At 39.4% G+C, this 17,803-nt stretch overlaps 1 protein-coding gene across 1 annotated transcript in view; it reads right to left on the bottom strand.

Moving 5' to 3' along the window:
- Positions 1-4,729: 4,729 nt before the first annotated feature.
- The window catches only part of ABRA (actin binding Rho activating protein), a 37,244-nt gene continuing 24,170 nt past the window's right edge, over positions 4,730-17,803 (bottom strand). The window contains exons 2-3 of the mRNA XM_075743506.1: positions 11,488-12,313; positions 4,730-7,306 (exon numbers count right to left, since the gene is read on the bottom strand). Coding sequence (XP_075599621.1) covers positions 6,829-7,306; positions 11,488-12,239 — 1,230 coding nt within the window. The 5' untranslated portion in view covers positions 12,240-12,313 and the 3' untranslated portion in view covers positions 4,730-6,828. The remainder of the gene's footprint in view (positions 7,307-11,487; positions 12,314-17,803) is intronic.

The raw sequence follows: 17,803 nt of genomic DNA, 5'->3' as shown, positions 1-17,803 counted from the left end.
GCTTATATAAATACTAAATTAGTTAAGGAGCAGAAAGACATTTGAGTTAATGACTGTGGTAACACTCAATGATGTGACTAGCTGTAAAGGGCACGCATTACTGTGTAGATCTATTAATGAAAGACTATGAATTTTGTTAACCAAAGCTGTAGTTAATTTCTGTATGACACGTATAAAAAGACTCCATAGATGAGATCAAAGGCACTGTCTTGATGTACCTCCTGCCTTCAATTCAATATGCGTTTTCTGCAATATAATTTCTTTCCGTCTCTCCTGGCAAGGTTTGCTTCTGTGATTGTAAAGAGTTGAGGTTTAACATATGCTGAAGGCTTTAGGAGCTACATTTGGCAGTTCAGTGCCAGAAGACTCTGCCTCAGCATACCGTACTCAGATGCATTCATTGACTAACAATGTTTTCCTCAGGTACCTGGGATTCTCACCACGTCTTTCAGCACTAACCCCTATTTATGTTAATTTTGTATAATCTGCGAAAGGACATGATTTCTCACATATGGGTCATGCTTGCACCTTCCTGCTCATCTATATATACTACAGTAGAGTTTTGGGGGTTTTTTGTATGGGAGTTAGCGTGTCTGCACAAAATCCAGTCCTGGAAGAGGAGTAAAAATATTTACTAATCAGTTTCAAATTAAAAAAAAAAAAAAAATAGCAGTCTTGATTTGGATACTCCCTGAAATTCCTCAGTGAGGACTTGAATCTTAAATCTCACTTTTGTATTCTTCCTTTGTAAATGAGCACATCATCAGAGTGTTTTACTATTGTCACAGCAATAGAGAACTCAAGGGAACAAACCTCTACTCTCTCTCCATTTAAGAGTACGTGCTACTGCAGTGTGAAATAGAGCTACAGAATATAGTATCAGAAACGGTGTGGCCAGCAGAAGTAGGGAAGCGATCGTACCCCTGTACTCGGCACTGGTGAGGCCGCACCTCAAGTACCATGTTCAGTTTTGGGGACCTCACTACAAGACAGACATTGAGGTGCTGAAGCGTGCCCAGAGAAGGGCAATGAAGCTGGTGAAGGGTCTGGAGCACAAGTCTTATGAGGGGCAGCTGAGGGAACTGGGGTTGTTCAGTCTGGAGAAAAGGAGGCTGAGGGGAGACCTTATGGCTCTCTACAACTACCTGAAAAGAGGTTGTAGCCAGGTGGGTGGTGGTCTCTTCTCCCAAGTATCAAGTGGTAGGACAAGAGGAAGTGGCATCAAGTTGTGCCAGGGGAGGTTTAAATGGGATATTAGGAAACATTTCTTCACTGAAAGGGTTGTCAATCACAGGCTGCCCAGGGAAGTGGTTGAGTCACCATCCCTGGAGGTATTTAAAAGACATGTAGATGTGGTGCTGAGGGACATGGTTGAGCGGAGGACTTGATGATCTTAAAGGTCTTTTCCAACCCAAACGATTCTATGATACGCTGTGGTACTGGAGCAGAGAGAGAGTGTCTGGCTGAGTGAATGGTATACACTTATTTTTACTGGAATACAGATCAAAGCTGGCTGTCCCATTGCAGTATCACCAGCGTGATGTCTAAGCTCTGCTTTCTGCTGTCCTGCTTATCTGACAAGCTTTGTAATCCTTGTCGTGTTTCTGTTGTAGTAGTTACGCTGCTAGTAGTACACACGCTGTTGAACACTAAACTACTTTCATTGTGCCCTGTGGTGGAAGCAGTGACTTTGAGATGTTGGTGTGGTGTGTTGTATACATAGCAGCTGAAGTAGTTGTGGCAACAGGACTTGCCAATGTTTGTTCTGTGATCAATGATGATTGAACATCTCACCACAAATGTTGTACTTTCCACTACAGCTTATTTTATTTCAGTAGCCTTCCCTTGTTTTAAAAATGAGCTGTAATACGGAACCCTGGTTGTACAGAAACATTTTAAAGAAGCAATTACTGCAATGGAGGAGGGAGCTGATTTCCTGTGGGTAGGATATGCATCCAGTGAACCATCCGCTTGCCTCAAGCCACTGCAGCAACTGCTCTAAGACTTGAAAAAATACAAAGGTGTGAAAGTCAAATATATTTCTTCTTATACAAATTCCATCCTGTTACTCAAGCATGAAAGGTACATTCAGAATATGGAAAATGTACCTCACAGTTCCTACAGAAGAGTTTTTCAATACCAAGGAAGGAACTCCACTTTCCTAGCAAACTATACAACCCTTGCAAGAGAACACAAGCCTCAGACAGGAAAATAAGGCACATGTTACTTATCAGAAGGAAATCTCTTTCAAATAAAACTTTTTGGGGGTGAATACAGTAGTTAAGAAAATAACATGCTAAGCTACCATGAGAGTAACCTTTATCTGAAAGGTTAAGGGTTTTATTTTTCAAGCAAGTCAGCAATAGGAAAGCAGGTCTTAAAATCTATGAAGACTGCTTTAATCAAGCAGTTTCTGACCTTTATCACCTTACTACTTAGAATTTAAGTAGAATATTTAGTTTCACAGGAATGTAACAGTTACAATATAGTAGGAGAGGTAGACTGAATAATTTATGGAGTACTTTTGTTCAGTTGTTTTTTTAATGAATTCAGATTTATTTTCTCCATCTACTTTGCATGGATAAGCTTGTCACACATCTTTATGTTAAAAAAAAGTTATAAAATTTAACCTATGTAAAACACTTCCATACATCATAAATGATACCAATATTAAATATTTATCTTACACAAAAACTGTAAATACTTTTCACACTCTAGAAGGCTTTGTATGTTACTGCCTAATCAAAGGTAAATGATGGAGGATGGTGTGGGACAAATCATATAGTCATATCACATGTGGGTTTTTTATCCAATTGGAAATAAAATATTTTGAGTGGAAAAATGGAAGAAATGGGGTGCGGGGAGAGGTGTTGCATAAAGTTTTTAACATTGCATTGGGATGACTATGAATAGGAGGCTTAAGAAGTTATCTGCAGTGAGCTATAGATTTAGGATGTATAGTAGTGATTATATTGTTACACAGCTGATGTATGGATTTAAAGGCAAGGAGAAATTTGAAGAGGGCCTGGGAGCTTGAAGGCTAGGCTTTTTCCCTCAAATGTCAATTAATCTAATGTTACCTTTCTCTAAACCTATAATTTTGGTTTTATCTTATGGTAGGTATAAATGCATGTATATCTGGGTGTTCCAATACACAAGAAGACATCAGCTAAACAAAATGTTGAGATTCAAGGGGTGCCACTGCTCTATTCTGTTGCTGAATGTATTTGAATAAAAGTTACAGAAGTTCAATTTTCTCTGCTGCGTTCCATAAAGGAGAAAATGGGAAGGTTCCCCATCTCCTCTGTCCTTGCCACTCTTGCCCCCAGTATTATTATTTGCCTTATATGACAATATATATTGTCCGCAATGACTTCTGGTGGGCATACAGGAGCCTGCAGAAAAGTCAAATGCCAATAATCTGTTGTTCACAAATTTTAAAATGAAACATATAAATCCCAGCACTAACTTAGGTGCAGATATGCCTAAATTTCAGACATTAAGACTGGATCATTAGTAATTGTTGCCTCCAAAGTAAATGTTTAACTTGCCCTAATGAACCTGGAGGAAGATGATTGTGTTTGAGAATGCCAGCAGTTTATTCAGTCTACGTCAGGTGTCTGCCTCCCTGCATCATATGGGGCAAGAGCAGTAAAATGCCAGAACTAGAATTGGCTCATGATCCAGTCAGCCCAGCCTCTTGTCAGTAGGCATGCAATGAGGGAGAGATGGCTCCTGTGTGAATGAGAATTGTTGGCAGTAATTGCTGCCTGCCTTTTGTGTAACGATTTCTTTGTTAGAAGCAGTGCTCAGCAAGTAGAAGATAGAGTAGAAAAGGCCCTCCAACTTTCATCTTCCTACTGAACAGGTAGGAAGAAGCGGAAGAACTTAATTTACTCTACAGTTTCTACAGACTACTTTGTTGTCTCAAGATCCAAGCCAGGAAGGTGTTTTTTTTTTTCATTCCTACTTCAGCAGTACATGCCTAGTTGTATTCCAGATGTTTCCCTGAAGGTGAGGTAGTAGATGGCATAGACTTCATATCAAAGCACAAGCTCTTACTACATGCAGTAAACATGCATAACGTTGAAATGCACCTCTTGATGGTATACAATTTCTGTGGTTCAGTACAAAAATAGATCACTCCTACTGCCTTGGGTCACTGAATGAAAGCAGATGCATACAGTTCCTCGTAGAATGGTGAGGTGCTCTTGGGCTTTGGCACACATGAACATAACACTGAAAAAGAAAACAACATCATCTGTGGTGAACTGTATCTCTGCTGTGTTGTCCTGTGATAGGACAAGAGTTCTTGTGAGCAGAAATATGTAATTCACTTAACGCTTATGTGCCTTTAGTGTGTATTTGTTGTACAGGTATTTTGCATAAGGACTGTTTCATTTCCGTGCACTCTGAAATCTTCTGGTGCTTTGCACAGAGAAACCTTGACAGGGAAATATTTTACCAGCCTGTGAACATGAGAATGTACTTATATTTTGAAACAACTTATTGTGACAGGCTGAGAGAGTTGGGGTTGTTCAGCCTGGAAAAGAGAAGGCTCCGGGGAGACCTTAGAGCAGCCTTCCAGTACCTGAAGGGGCCTACAGGAAAGCTGGTGAGGGACTGCTTATCAGGGAATGTAGTGACAGGACAAGGGGTAATGGGTTTAAGCTGAAGGAGGGTCTATTTAAATTAGATGTTAGGAAGAAATTCTTTCCTGTGAGGGTGGTGAGGCACTGGAACAGGTTGCCCAGAGAGGTTGTGGAGGCCCCATCCCTGGAAGCGTTCAAGGCCAGGTTGGATGAGGCTTTGGGCAACGTGGTCTAGTGGAGGGTGTCCCTGCCCATGGCAGGGGGGTTGGAACTAGACGATCTTTGAGGTCCCTTCCAACCCAAAACATTCTATGATTGGATGGTTTACTTCACAGAAAAAGCACACGTATTTCTTCTGTAGCGTGTGGGAGGAATAACCCGAAAAATAATAAATTAAGGGTTTTATTTATAACACACAACCAAATTTCCTCAAGACGATTTAGACAGCTGTAAAGGTCATTATATAAAGATGTGAAGAATAAGGTAAGAATATGCAAATAAATATTCTGATATGTAAGTATTACGCTTAGAGGTCAGTTTCGCAGGTCAACTTGAGTAGTCTGAGAGATCTCAAGAAAAAATTGTTAAATAAATTCCATTGAATCCATCTTATAATTCTTTTTTTCCTTAGATTCACAACATATAACTGTATCTAAACTATTAATGATTTACATAAACTTACAATAGACATAGTAATCAGTTATTGTATTGCTAACTTATAAAATATTTGATTTATGTGTTCATTGGAGCTTCAAACTGGAGTACCTGTACTCTCATAATAAGTTAGCAATACTTGTTTTATCATGGAGACAAGATGTTAATACACATTTTCTTCTGTAAGAAGATATTTGGTCTTTCAGTTTGAAAGAATCTTAGGGGGGAAAACAAACATTTATTTTTCATTATGCAAATTACTTGCCCAGGCTTCTTGCTCGAAACAAATGCTTTTTTGATGTGAAACACATTTTTACCAGGATAACTATTTTTACAGTGGTAGTTTAGAGAAAGTGATCTATATGATCCAGTAAGCATTATAGACCTTAAAGAGGTCTCAGATTTGTACATAATATAAACAATTTTAAGACCTTGAAGTATGAGTTCATTAGCACTTACTCCTCTTCAGCATCACCTGAACTGACATATATTATTTCAGTGACATCAGAATGGTTCAAACAGCAAATGCTGAAAAATTAGGACAGTGTTTCTGTATAATGCGAAACACCCTTTTCCTTAAAGTTAGTGGATTTTTGGTTATGAACACTGTTTCGGTATGTTTTCTCACAGAGGTACATTTCAATGGAAGACGCTGATTGTAATCACTCTTTTACTATATACAACAGTAGAAGTTACCTGACAATTTTTAATGTTACATTTTAATGTTACATGTTATTTTCCCCTGTATTTATAAGAACTATATTTACATAAATAATCAAATGATACATTGCACAATGTTGGATAAGAGGTATTTTCTATGTGGCTATTTATTCAAAACTTTTTTGTGCATTACATTCTATTGGGTGTTTTCTCTCCAACATCCATAACTGTAAATATGAAACTAATAAATTAGTTATAGAAATACATTAAATATAAAACTTCATTTATAAAAGGATTTTGTCTTATTTTGTATGTGATACGTACAATAAAGTTGTGTCAATAGTTGCCACAAGATAATACTGCAGCAGTATGTGCATATCCACGTTTGTAAAGGAAACAAATGTGGTATCCTTGATTCTGTGTTCAAATAAAACTATTTTTACATGTGTTTAAATAGATAAATTAGGAAATACGTGCACAGAATCGCTTCCACAGATCAAAAACTTGGTCTGAGTTTATACTGTTATTCAGCTTCTGATGTGGCATGGTTTATATTCCTGATATCCCAGTTTAAATAATTAGGAAGATTTTGAATGTAAGAATGAGTAAAAATTGGAATTTACTTGTAGCTGTTTATATTTCTGTGGAGTTTTATATTCAGCTGCTTTATAGTCAATATAGATTTTTCTCTTTATTTTTCAAGTAATAATTAATTGAAGTATCCTGCAAGCCCTCCTGGTACAGAGAAAAAATCCATTCGGATACTTGCGTTATCGTGCAGTAGTTACGCATATTCAGAACAATGCTCAATGTTTTTTCTGTGCGGGTGAACGAGGGAGTCTTGCATTCAAAATGTGCAAATGCTAATAGCAAGGGAGAAGTGGAGAAAAATTTTCCAAAACAAGTTGCTCTTGTAGCATACTTATTTTAATAAAGTAATTATGACATTATCATCCCTTCCTTGCCATAACATTTCTCCCTCGAAGTCCACCAGCCCGTGTTTCCTGGCTCTCATGAGAATCCCAACAACCTTATCTGAAATACGAACGTATCTCTCAAAGAGTTCTCCAAAAGTGACTTGGATCTTGCCATCAGGCCGTGGCTTAGCCATCGATTCAATGATGAAGCACATGTCCCTAATCTCCCGATGGATATGGGCCTCAGCTCTCTTGGCTCTTTCAGCAGTTTTGGTTCCTTCCTTCGGGCGACCGTAGCCTTCATCTCCTTTGTGCAGGCGTGTGGACATGGCCAGCTCGTGATCAAATTCCTCACTGAAGGGATTCAGCTTCTGCGTTATGATGTGCTGGTCGGCCCATTCTTGCCATCTGTCCTTCAGGCTGTTCACGGGGCTGTATTTCCTGTGGGCTTTGGTGCTTGCTTCTTCACCAAACCTGCTTGCACTGAAAGAAACAAAAAAGGCATTTGAGCTTTGCTTTTCATCATTTAATTACACAGTTCTACTACTAATCTTTTAACTTGGTTACCACATTTCTCCAGACGAGTTTCTAACCACCAGGTGGCATGAGTTCACTATTTCTAAATTAGTTCTTTGGGGGCTTTTAGTCCATGTTCCAATTTGCAGTTAAAAGCAAATTTGCTGAGCACATCTTGATCTCATCTATATTAACATCCTCCAGCCCATTTTGACAAACTTTTGCCCGGAATGACTTAATGCTGTAGGGTGGTGAAACAGTATGTTGCTGATTGATTGCCTGAAATCTGCCTGCCCTGATGTTATAAATGGCAATAACTGAAAGTGTATGGACCGGTCCTCAGCTATTCTTGGCTGAAAAAGAGGGTAGTGTCTGTAAAAATCTGTCCCCTCTAATAGATGTCAATGCTTAAAACAACAAAAATGTAATAGAGTGCAGTAGCTCTGCCTATGCTTATGTATTTGAAGTATGGTTCTGAACAAGGATTGAAGTCCAAAATTCACATTTCCATTGGCAGGGTACAAGCCTGAAAGAAACTTGGGGCTACTGCAATTTGTGTCAGAGTCAAAGGATGAGGAAAGGCCCTCAGAGGTCTTACTGATTTTTTGTGTGTGTGTGTGTGTGTGTGCATAGCAACATCATATTGCTGGACGACTCCAGGCGGAGAAATTGTTGATGCTCTTTCCTCTAGTGGCCAATCTCGCTCATTGTGGGGGAGCTGTAGATAGTCTGAGCTGTCCACATCCTGTCGTCCTGTCTGTACAGAGCTCGGCTAGGGAGTATGTTGTGCTCTGGCTGTGCCAAAGTAATTTGTTTTCTAATATTTTTATTCCCCAGAAGGCTGCTCTGAAACTTCCCCAGTAATGTCAGCTCAATATAAACAGTAACACCAGAGAACCATAATACAGTTAGCAAAACAGTACAGAGGACTGCAGACCTGCAGAAAATTTTGTTTCCCTGCTATTTGGGCATTCCTTTGTTTTCTATTAAGCTTGTTGAATGAGAAAATAGGAATGATAGAGAAGTCCCCAGTTCAGGTCTGTGCACCAGAAGGATGCCAGCACTGGGCAGCACTATGTGCTCTAGCACCCAAGCGTAGACACTTAATGCTAGGGATAAAAGGAGGAGTAGGAGAGCAGGACCACTCTTTTAGCTGTGGCGTTGCCATTAGCTTGGCTGAGCTATATTGAGAAACTGCATTTAAAAAGCCCCAAAAATACTCTTCCCCATCAATACAGTGAAAAGTAGAAGAATCAAGCACATAGTGTTGCCAAGTAAATGTACCTTTCTTCTGTGGCGTGACTGCAGAGCATCCTGAGAGTAGGCAGTGTGTGAGTACCTGTGGTTTTGTGCGTGTAAAGGATTAACAGGTAGGTGTGGGCAGGAAAGCACTAAAATATATCAGTGGGGTAAAGCTAGACAGTTTTGTTTCCCGACGATAAACCAGATCCTCTTGTATATAAGCTGTTGTCGTACAGAGAAAGAGAAAGATGTGATCATTTGCCCCTTACCGTGAATTGTGGCTTCATTGTCCAGAGGAACTGTGGGCACAGGGTTTGGTTATGCAAAGCAATTTGTCTCCTGAAACCTACAGATCTCCCAAAAGCCATAGAAGCACTGTGCCAGCACAGTCTTAACTCCAGCTGAAGCTCAGATCGATTGCTTCCCCAGCTTTTCCTGTGGGAAGGTATCAGTGAAGGGGAGGGAACCCTAAGTGAATCAAGCTTGCTTAGAAGTGATACCAATAGTCTTAGTGGAGCTGATAAGCAGATCCCATCACGGAGAGCTTATCCCTCAGCCACAGCCAGCTGCTCCCCCTTCTCTCCAAGGGCCGTGATCCCTGAGGAAGTCCTGGAGCTTCAGTTCCCAAGGTTGAGGGGAGAGAAGCCAATAAGTGAGATAGATAGTGTAACTCTGTAAAGGCCTTGTTGCATCTTTCTATTTAACAGTCTAGTAAGTATTCTCTTTTTTTTTCCTACTGAAACCTTTAATTCTCTTTTCTTACCCTGTCACCTTTCTTATCCTAATTGTCTTCTTGGTGGTTGAGAAAAACACCATCTTGTCTATTCTTTTGCTTTTATCATGCCCCATGTGGGTTTGCAAAAACCTTACTGTTACTATCTTTTTTTTTAATGCATCTTCTAATTTAACCATTTTTATGTCCAACATTTTTATGTACAGCACCTACACAAAGGATTGTGGATCCAAAGTGAAGGTTGTGAATGTTAAACCACTGTAAGAAGTGCTTTGCCTGTAGCAATCAAAAAAGTTAAGCTGTTAACCAGAATGATCACCCTAAATGAATTCTGAACTTCTAGGAGGACAATGCCCATGTTCCGTGTTCCTTACGATCCTTTCTGTAGGGGCAAAGTATGGATTCAGTTTTGCATTTCTGAAATGGCAATTAGGATATGATATGAACATACGGGCCCTCGTCCTCTGATTCCTGCTGCCTTGCTAGTCCTTTACACACAGGCTAATTGGGTGGGTGAAAACCCTGCCTTCTTGTCTCAAATTGCCTCATGCTTGCGTTGCGTGTGTGTGGTTTAAGTTGTGCCTCCAGCTGTCCTCCCTGCCCAGCACAGCCAACGGGCAGCCCCTGGGCTGTGCCTTGGTCATCGCTCGGTGCTCCCTGGCCTTAGAGGCTGCGCTCTCCTTCATCCCAATTTTACAGCTCAATGTGAGGTTTTACACCAAAACAGTTCAGGCTCAACCACATGTCCCTTTCTGCTGTCGTTGTTTTGGGGAATTACCACATTTGTAAAACAGAGGACTGGAGCAAACAGTGTTGTGTCTAAAACAGCTGCCTACAGTTTCCCATCTTGCAGCACTCGACATATAGATCTTTTAATCTCTTACTGACAAGAGTGATGAATTAGTTTGGCATCTGCCCATTGGCAAATCTGGTCACAGCACAACTGTTTGTAGCTGTCTTCTGGAAAGCTGGTTCTGCTGGAGACCTCTGGGAAAGGAAACTGGAGAATTTCTACCAGCCTCTGATGTTCCTCTGCTCTTCTGGGAGACTTCCCAAGGACTCCATGGCTATGACTGAACTCTACTTGTTTATACTACCTGGGGTCCAAATTTAATATGTACCTGCTGTTGTGTAGTAATCTTCAAACATGAGCTTCTTACTGAAAGAAGCATTACTCAAAACTATCTGATACTATGAATTTGCTACTTAATTCAAAATTTTAAGTAGAACCTGTAATAACTCTGCAGGTAAGTAACAGATTCTGCTTGCTTTTTCTTCACAGCATTTACAGGCGTAAGGAAGTCTGTATGTCAGGAACTTCCATTTCCACAACATATTCAATGAAAGTACTTCCCCCTTCCCACCCTCATGACAGTGTACTCAAAGAGAGACCTTGAATTTGAAGAATCTATTGATTATTCAAATGTTGGGGGTTTTTTTATCAAATGACTTATATAGCATGATTCAAATCAATCCTGCAGATGTCAAAGCAGGCTGGGTGCCTTCTAGTGTATGTTTGGGGTTCCAGCTCCTGTGAAAGTTTCCATTCTTTGACTTGATGAATTCCAAATCCATGGGAATCTTCCAAAGAAAAGCAGTGAACCCAGCTTTTGTTAAAATGTACTTAAAAGTATATTCCTGCAATGTCTATTTTGGATATTCTCTGCAAATTATTCCCAAAAATATTTACAATTTACACTGAGCAAAAGAATGCATAAGTATTTGAAAATATTATGTGTCAAGTATATTGCTTTAGACTTAATATTTGCTGAAATAAATGAATAGCTGTGGGCTTTTGGTGATGTAAAAATTGTTATTCTGAAATATGAACTAAAGTATTAAGAAGTAAGTAGTGATTTCAATGAACCAGTAAATCCAGTGTGAAAATGAAATATAATTAACATTTCCCAAATATAATTTCCTGTGTCTATTAAGTACATAGCACATAAAACCCAAGGCTATAGTCGGATGCTGTTGACTAACTACTTAAGCGCAGAGAGATATGCAAAAGATTTCCTGGATTATTTTTTTATTATTATTTTCTTCAAGAATAATAGTTTCTCTCTGACTATTTCCTACCATTTCCCCTCCCCCCATCTTCCTTATGGAAACCTGTACCTCCCTCAGGGTCTGCTGACCATTTGTGATTATGTAATAAAGATGTTTTACTTACAAAGATGGCACAGGTCGTTTAATCTTCACAGCCATCACCTCTCGGTCACTGTCTTCTTGCTCGAGTTTATCCTCTGCTTCCCCATAGCCACTGTCCTCTGCATCCAGGCTGTCATCATGACACTTCAGCAGCTGTTCTTCCTTAGCCCCCTCTTTGTCCTCTTCTTCCATCTGTTTCCAGCCCTTGGTCAGCTCAGACACTACGTTTGAACACTTTCTCCTTATGGTTGGAGATAATTTGCCACTCAGAATTTTGTCAATAGCACTTGATTCTTCTTTGAGCTTGGTCATCTCTGAGCTACTATTGTTGTTCTCATATTTTTCACTGAGGACACTAACATCACCTCCTCGTTCATAGGCTTTGCTTACAACCGTTTTGGTCACCTCTTTGCTTTTAATGTTGAATTTTTTGAGGGCTTCATCTGATTCCCTTGAATTTTTTTCAGCGTCTCTGATTGTCACTGATTCCTTTGCGGAGGATTTTTCGCCATCTTTTCCTTGGTCCCTCTTGACAGATGGAATTGGCCATTTTTGGAAGGATCTTTCTTGTACAGGCTTAGCCAATGAGTCTTCTGTAGAGGGGACCCATCCTGAGGGCTCTTGGGCTTGCTTTATGTTGTGGTCAGATACCCACTGCTGCCAACCTCGTGCCAAGCTGAAGACTAGGCTGGCCATTCGGATCTTGTGGACAGCCCTTTTCGCAGGAGTAGCGCTTGGCTTTTCTTCAGGAGCCATGTTGCTGTCTGCTGCCATGCTGGCTTTTCCTCTTTTTATGCTAAGCACCTTCTGAATGAACTTGCTGACTGAATAATGTCCCCCGAAGAGAGCTACAGAGATTTAAATAGAAGCAGGAGGAGGTTGTGCCCATGGAAAATATGTGAAACACTTCTCACCAAGATATAGTATCCTCACTGTTACGGAGGTCTTTTTTTAAAGCACAGGGTTACATTTCATCACAGCAGATGAATGATGCATGATGTAAACAGGGTGACACAGACCTGCACTGGAAATAGTAGGAAATGACAGCTCCTTTAGTCCCCCTTCCCTGAGACTGCTCAGTTCTCAATTTGTTGGCAAGGGTCTTGTTCTTCTGGAAGTGCAGAATTTGGGTTAAAGGTATTGAACAGACTGTCTGAAACTGCTAAATGTGAAGTGCTGTCAGCTGCTGACAGCTTTGGCCAGAGTAGAGACCCCTCATCATCACAAATAAATAGTGGCCCTCATCATGGAGTGTAAAGCCAGAAGCAGACTATGAATTAGAAATTTTTAGATGCACTTTCTAAAAAGATGCTAGGTGATTTCTTATTGCTCATATGTCCAAGGAAATCCAGGTTTGTTAATTTTTTAAAAGGTATTTACGTGCTCTGTTCCCAGTCATTATCTATTAATGTCTGTCTATTTAGAAGGTACCTTCAGGGGGGGTCTGGGTCGTGTTTGGTGTCAGCACTAAGAATAAGGGAATCACTATCTCTAGTCTGGGGTTTAATATCTTAAGTCTGACTTGATCAGATGGATGATTGATCTCCTACTTTTAGGATTTTGAAAAAATTAACTATAGCCTATTTAATTCCTGACTGCTTTTCAAGCAAGTTGTATGTAGAACTTAGTGTTTATTTGTATATTATTTACAGCACAATTATGTTTAGTATGTACAGTATAGAAAAAAATCAAATTTCCTAGGAAAGTTTGTGATTTCTTCACTCCCGAGGACTTCTCAGAGTATGTTCATATTTGAATTTGTAAATTTGTTTAGTGAATTGATACATCAATTGCCACATAATAATAAACAGCCATTTTCTGAGATAGAGTCCTGTGGTATCTTATTTCTTAGTATAATGTTTCCTAAATAGGAACGGAAAATGGCATTGCTTTTTCCATCCATCATACCTTGCAGCTTACAGGATGTCCTGCGGCACTTGCCATGTGGTGCTCTGAGGCACACTGAACTTCAAGGAATTCTGTTGGCTTCGTTGGTGTTACACCAGAGATAAATATGGACTCTTGGTACTCTGCCTTTTTCTCTCCTCTCTATTAAAGGCTAGGCTGTTTGAAGTAGGTTAGATCATATCTAGCTCTTTTTTAATAATATAAGACTATATCATACCTTTGACTTCTAGACAGAATTCCTCATTAATCTGTGGGGTCATTTCCTCTTCAAAACTGATGACATAATGTAAGTGTTGCTATTTGATATTTACTCATAGTTTTAATTTAGAAAGAAATGCATCACCTCTATACTGTACAATCTCAGCGATTACCAACTGCATCATAACTCTGAAATGGCATTATGAGGTGTACTGATGCAACTTGATTAAGAAGTGTGTGTTACCAAACATTTATTTTGGTGGCTTTTTAAGGCTTATCAGGAATGGGAGCTTCTTTTGTTTAAAAAGTACATACGTGCACACATAGCATGCACACAGGGTGGTGCATGTTCCCTAATATAGAAGGAAGGTGCAAGTGAAAGAAGAGAATAATGCACATGAAGAGTAGGAGTATGACATCAGCTCATTATATCTTTCTCTATGATTTCTTAAGTATAAGGGTGGCCAAGGCTTTAGGAATGAGCTGAAAGCTAAATATAAAGGTAAGGGGTGAGGCCAGGGCAGGAGTGCAGTGAAACCTAAGTGAAAAGACTGAGTGTAAGACCAATAGGGACCCCTGTCCTAAGGTAGGATCAGCTCTACCTGCATGTCTTCAGGTTCCTGTTTCACCTGTTCTTAAAGACTACCAGCGGTACATACTCCCCACTCTGCCTAGGCAATCTATTCCAGGGTAAACTGGCTTAAATTAAATTTTTTCTGAGGTCTAACCTCCACCTCTGTCACAGCACTTTAAGTCTCTATCACTGCTGAGAACGGACAAATCCCACCCTTTCTGAGGCAGCCTTTCTTTGCAAAGACTGTATTGCTGTATTCCTTTTCAATATTCTAAACAACCTCACATCTTTCCAGCTTTTCTTGTGTTTTTGTGATCCCTGATCACACTTTTGCCAGCTTCTGCATTCCCTACACTAGGTCCACATCTTTCCAGTGTGATTCCTAAAGTGTGGATGGTATTCTGGTTTAAGCTTCCCATACTGGTTAAAAGGAGCAGATGTCTTATACACTGTGCTCCTCATTCATATTCTGCTTGTAATCCCCAAAGTTTCCAAAGACTTTCCTACTAAATGGCTATCTGTATTGAGAGCTGACTGTTCCTTCATATGTCACCAACTTTGTTGTTATTAAATTGTATTCTGATTTGTTCAGACAACTTTTTCAATTTGTTGTGATTAATTTGATTTTTAATCCCTGTTCCAGTGTTTTTGCAACTCAATTCATATTTCATAAATGTACTGTTTATTCCACTTTTGTAATCACAAGTGAAAACAGCAGGTAAGTATAAAGTAGATCCAGTTAACAAGCACATTCAGTTTGACCGAGAGCTATTGCTATTTATTTTCCTGTGGTTTTCCAGTTAATTTTATACTATTCCAATGAATTTTGCATATGAGATAAAAATCAAAAACTTGACAAATATCAAGATATGTAACATCTGCTGCTCTTGCCCATCTTTGGAGGTTGGACCAGATGACCTCTGGAGATCCCTTCCAACCTCAACTATTCTGTGATTCTGTGATCTTCCAAAGGCTGCCTCTTTCCTGTAAAAAGAATTAAGATTGATTTAATGTAATTTGTCAAATCAAAATTGCTTGTAACCGTCCTTGTTACAAAGGCCTCTGCTAGGTTTATTATTACTGTATTTCCTGTTGAGGTTCTTGAGCACTTTTACACTCATACTGTCTTTGCAAGGACTTGTATTGAAATTCATGGTACTAAAATAGAATTACATTCCTGAGTAATGTTTGGAAATCACAGCACATTTCAAAGAACTTATTAAGAAAGAGACTCATTTTTTCTAATGGACTTGACCTTGGTGTACTGGTCATAGTCCCACAAACTTAATGCTTACATAGTTTAGATAAATGACAACAAAAAGTTACAGAGTAATGAAAAACATCAAGATTACAGCTCTAAACTACTATTAAATCCATGTTGCATGACAATATGTTAAACAAATGTTTAGTTTAAATTGGTCACTATTTTAAGCTGAAGTTACAACATCACAGACTTGTCCAAAGTGCCAGTGAAACTTTAATGTAATTATTCTGAGGATAACTAAATTTATGATGCTTAATTTTAGGGTGTACAATGATGTTGCCTTGAAAGTGTTGAATGGTGTCTTATTTTATATGGTGATGTTGCCAGCAAGAAGTTAATCATAAGAAAAGTATAAATAATGTCTGAGTCATCCAGCCAGATTCATACTTTGAGGGTTGCTTACTTTACATATGTTTTACTGCAATAAGAGTAGAATTCATTACTTCAGGGTTTTTAATTTTTATTCTTAGTGGAATAACAGGTCAAGGCTACACCTAAACTTCTGTCCCTGATCTTCCTACCGGCACTTCTAAAAGCCAGTAGCCAGCCCTTAAGGCACAGGTATGTTTTAGTCTGGCTGAGCCTGGAGCACACTTTCTCTGTGTCTTCCATACCTCACAAGGTATACTCCAGTGCACAGCAAGGCTTGGTGAGAGTGACTGTCACAGGCTTTCAAAAGTTCAAAACCTGTGCTTGAAGTCAGAGTTGTGGGACAATTTATTGCAGAAGGTATACAGGAGGTATAGCAATTGGAGAAAGTAAATAGATGAGCAGGCTTGAAACTTATCTTGAAACTTGTAAACTCCCTTTTCCTTGCCCCTGGCTACATACAATTTTGGATTTAATCTCTTTGACATCTTGAGGCAGGTCTCCTCATGTTCTTAGGACCTTGATGCTGCTTTTGAATTGCTGCATTTCACTTAATACCTCTGATTTCCTGAATCCAAAGTTGTGAAGGGCCAGCTGAGAGGTTGCCAATGTCACTGTTAAAAGTGGGGTTTTTTTCCCCAGATGGTTTGTTCTCTGTATAGTTATATACTACTTAAAAATCATTTTGTTTTCTCTCTCATGCTTTCTGGTTTCTGAGACCAGTTTGTCATTTATTTTTTATTTTAAAAATTTTTTTAGGATGCTTAATTTTAAAAGTAGAATTGCTTTATCAGACATTGATATAAGTTATTCAATGTTTTTGATACCTTTAAACAAGAAATGCAATTTTCAACCAATTGGAAGTGTATGAAAGATGTAGTCTTCCTCCTCAGAGTTAGTGGTGAATAGCGAAAACAAGTATTACCACCTGCCATTATCAATAGGAACCTCAAGACTGAAGTTTATTTTCATCAAGACACTGTTAAAGTACATCGTGTTTGAACATCATACGTTGCCAGTGATCATGGAAAACCTGGGCAAAGGGTTAGAGTTCTGGATTTCCTTATTTTTAGAGTTCACGTCAAACATATCACTTCTAACAATAGTAATGAGCAACTGGGTCTCATTCAGTGTGCAGTTACGTGTACAATCCAGGCGTCTGAGTTCTGAGATGGATCCTGAGCCTTTGGACTGGGTCATCTCCAGTCATTAACTGCATTTGTTGGTGCAGTTCTTTGTGTTTGCATCCTATATATAATCATAGTCTTTTTTGCTGAAATTCTGGTGTACTGAGTAAACTATCCCTGTGTAATTAACAGGGAATCTTGAATTTGCATTTGATTATATGTCATTTCAGAATTCAACTATATGAGAGACCGGGGCTTATCCATGGCCTATCATAACAGCTCTGCTTCGTGAAGAAAATACCCCCAACAAACTGGCAAGAAAACCCTGGTCAGAACCAGAGTTGAAAGACTCTTAGTTGTGGAAGGGTAGTGGGGGGAAAGGGAAGACCTATCATCCAGTAGCAACAACTATCCACTATAGCTAATGAATTGTAGAGCATAGCCCCAGAGCTCCTCTCATTCTGGGTGAGACAGACTTAAATGCAAACCAGTCAAATGATAGAAAACAGCCCTGTAGAATCTGAACTGGCTGAAGATGGGAATTCAGCGTGATTTTTCACCACAGTTTGGTAGCAAGACCTAGCTGTTAGAGCTGAGAGAAACCCAACTCAGCATGCAGAGATGCATCCATATATCTTCAAGTTCCTATACAAGCCCTGCTGCTGAAGTGACAAAACCCTTTTCTGTCTTGAATATGTTACTCCTCTAAAGTTGTCTTCACTTTACAGAAGTAGAAAACTAAGATTAGGATATAGAACCTTAAAGCACTTTGGCACTCTCTTCCTACTTTTGCATATATTGCCCACTGCTTTCCTTGGGAGTTAGATGCCTGCAAGGAATCTGTGCAGTTTAATCAAATTTATACAGGAAAAGAAAGCGGAGGTAAGCTCAGATGCTT

Source organism: Balearica regulorum, chromosome 2, assembly GCF_011004875.1.
Source record: "Balearica regulorum gibbericeps isolate bBalReg1 chromosome 2, bBalReg1.pri, whole genome shotgun sequence".
Classification (NCBI taxonomy): Eukaryota; Metazoa; Chordata; class Aves; order Gruiformes; family Gruidae; genus Balearica; species Balearica regulorum.
The sequence above is the reverse complement of the archived record's forward strand: the minus strand, read 5'-3'. Positions and strand labels throughout refer to the sequence as shown.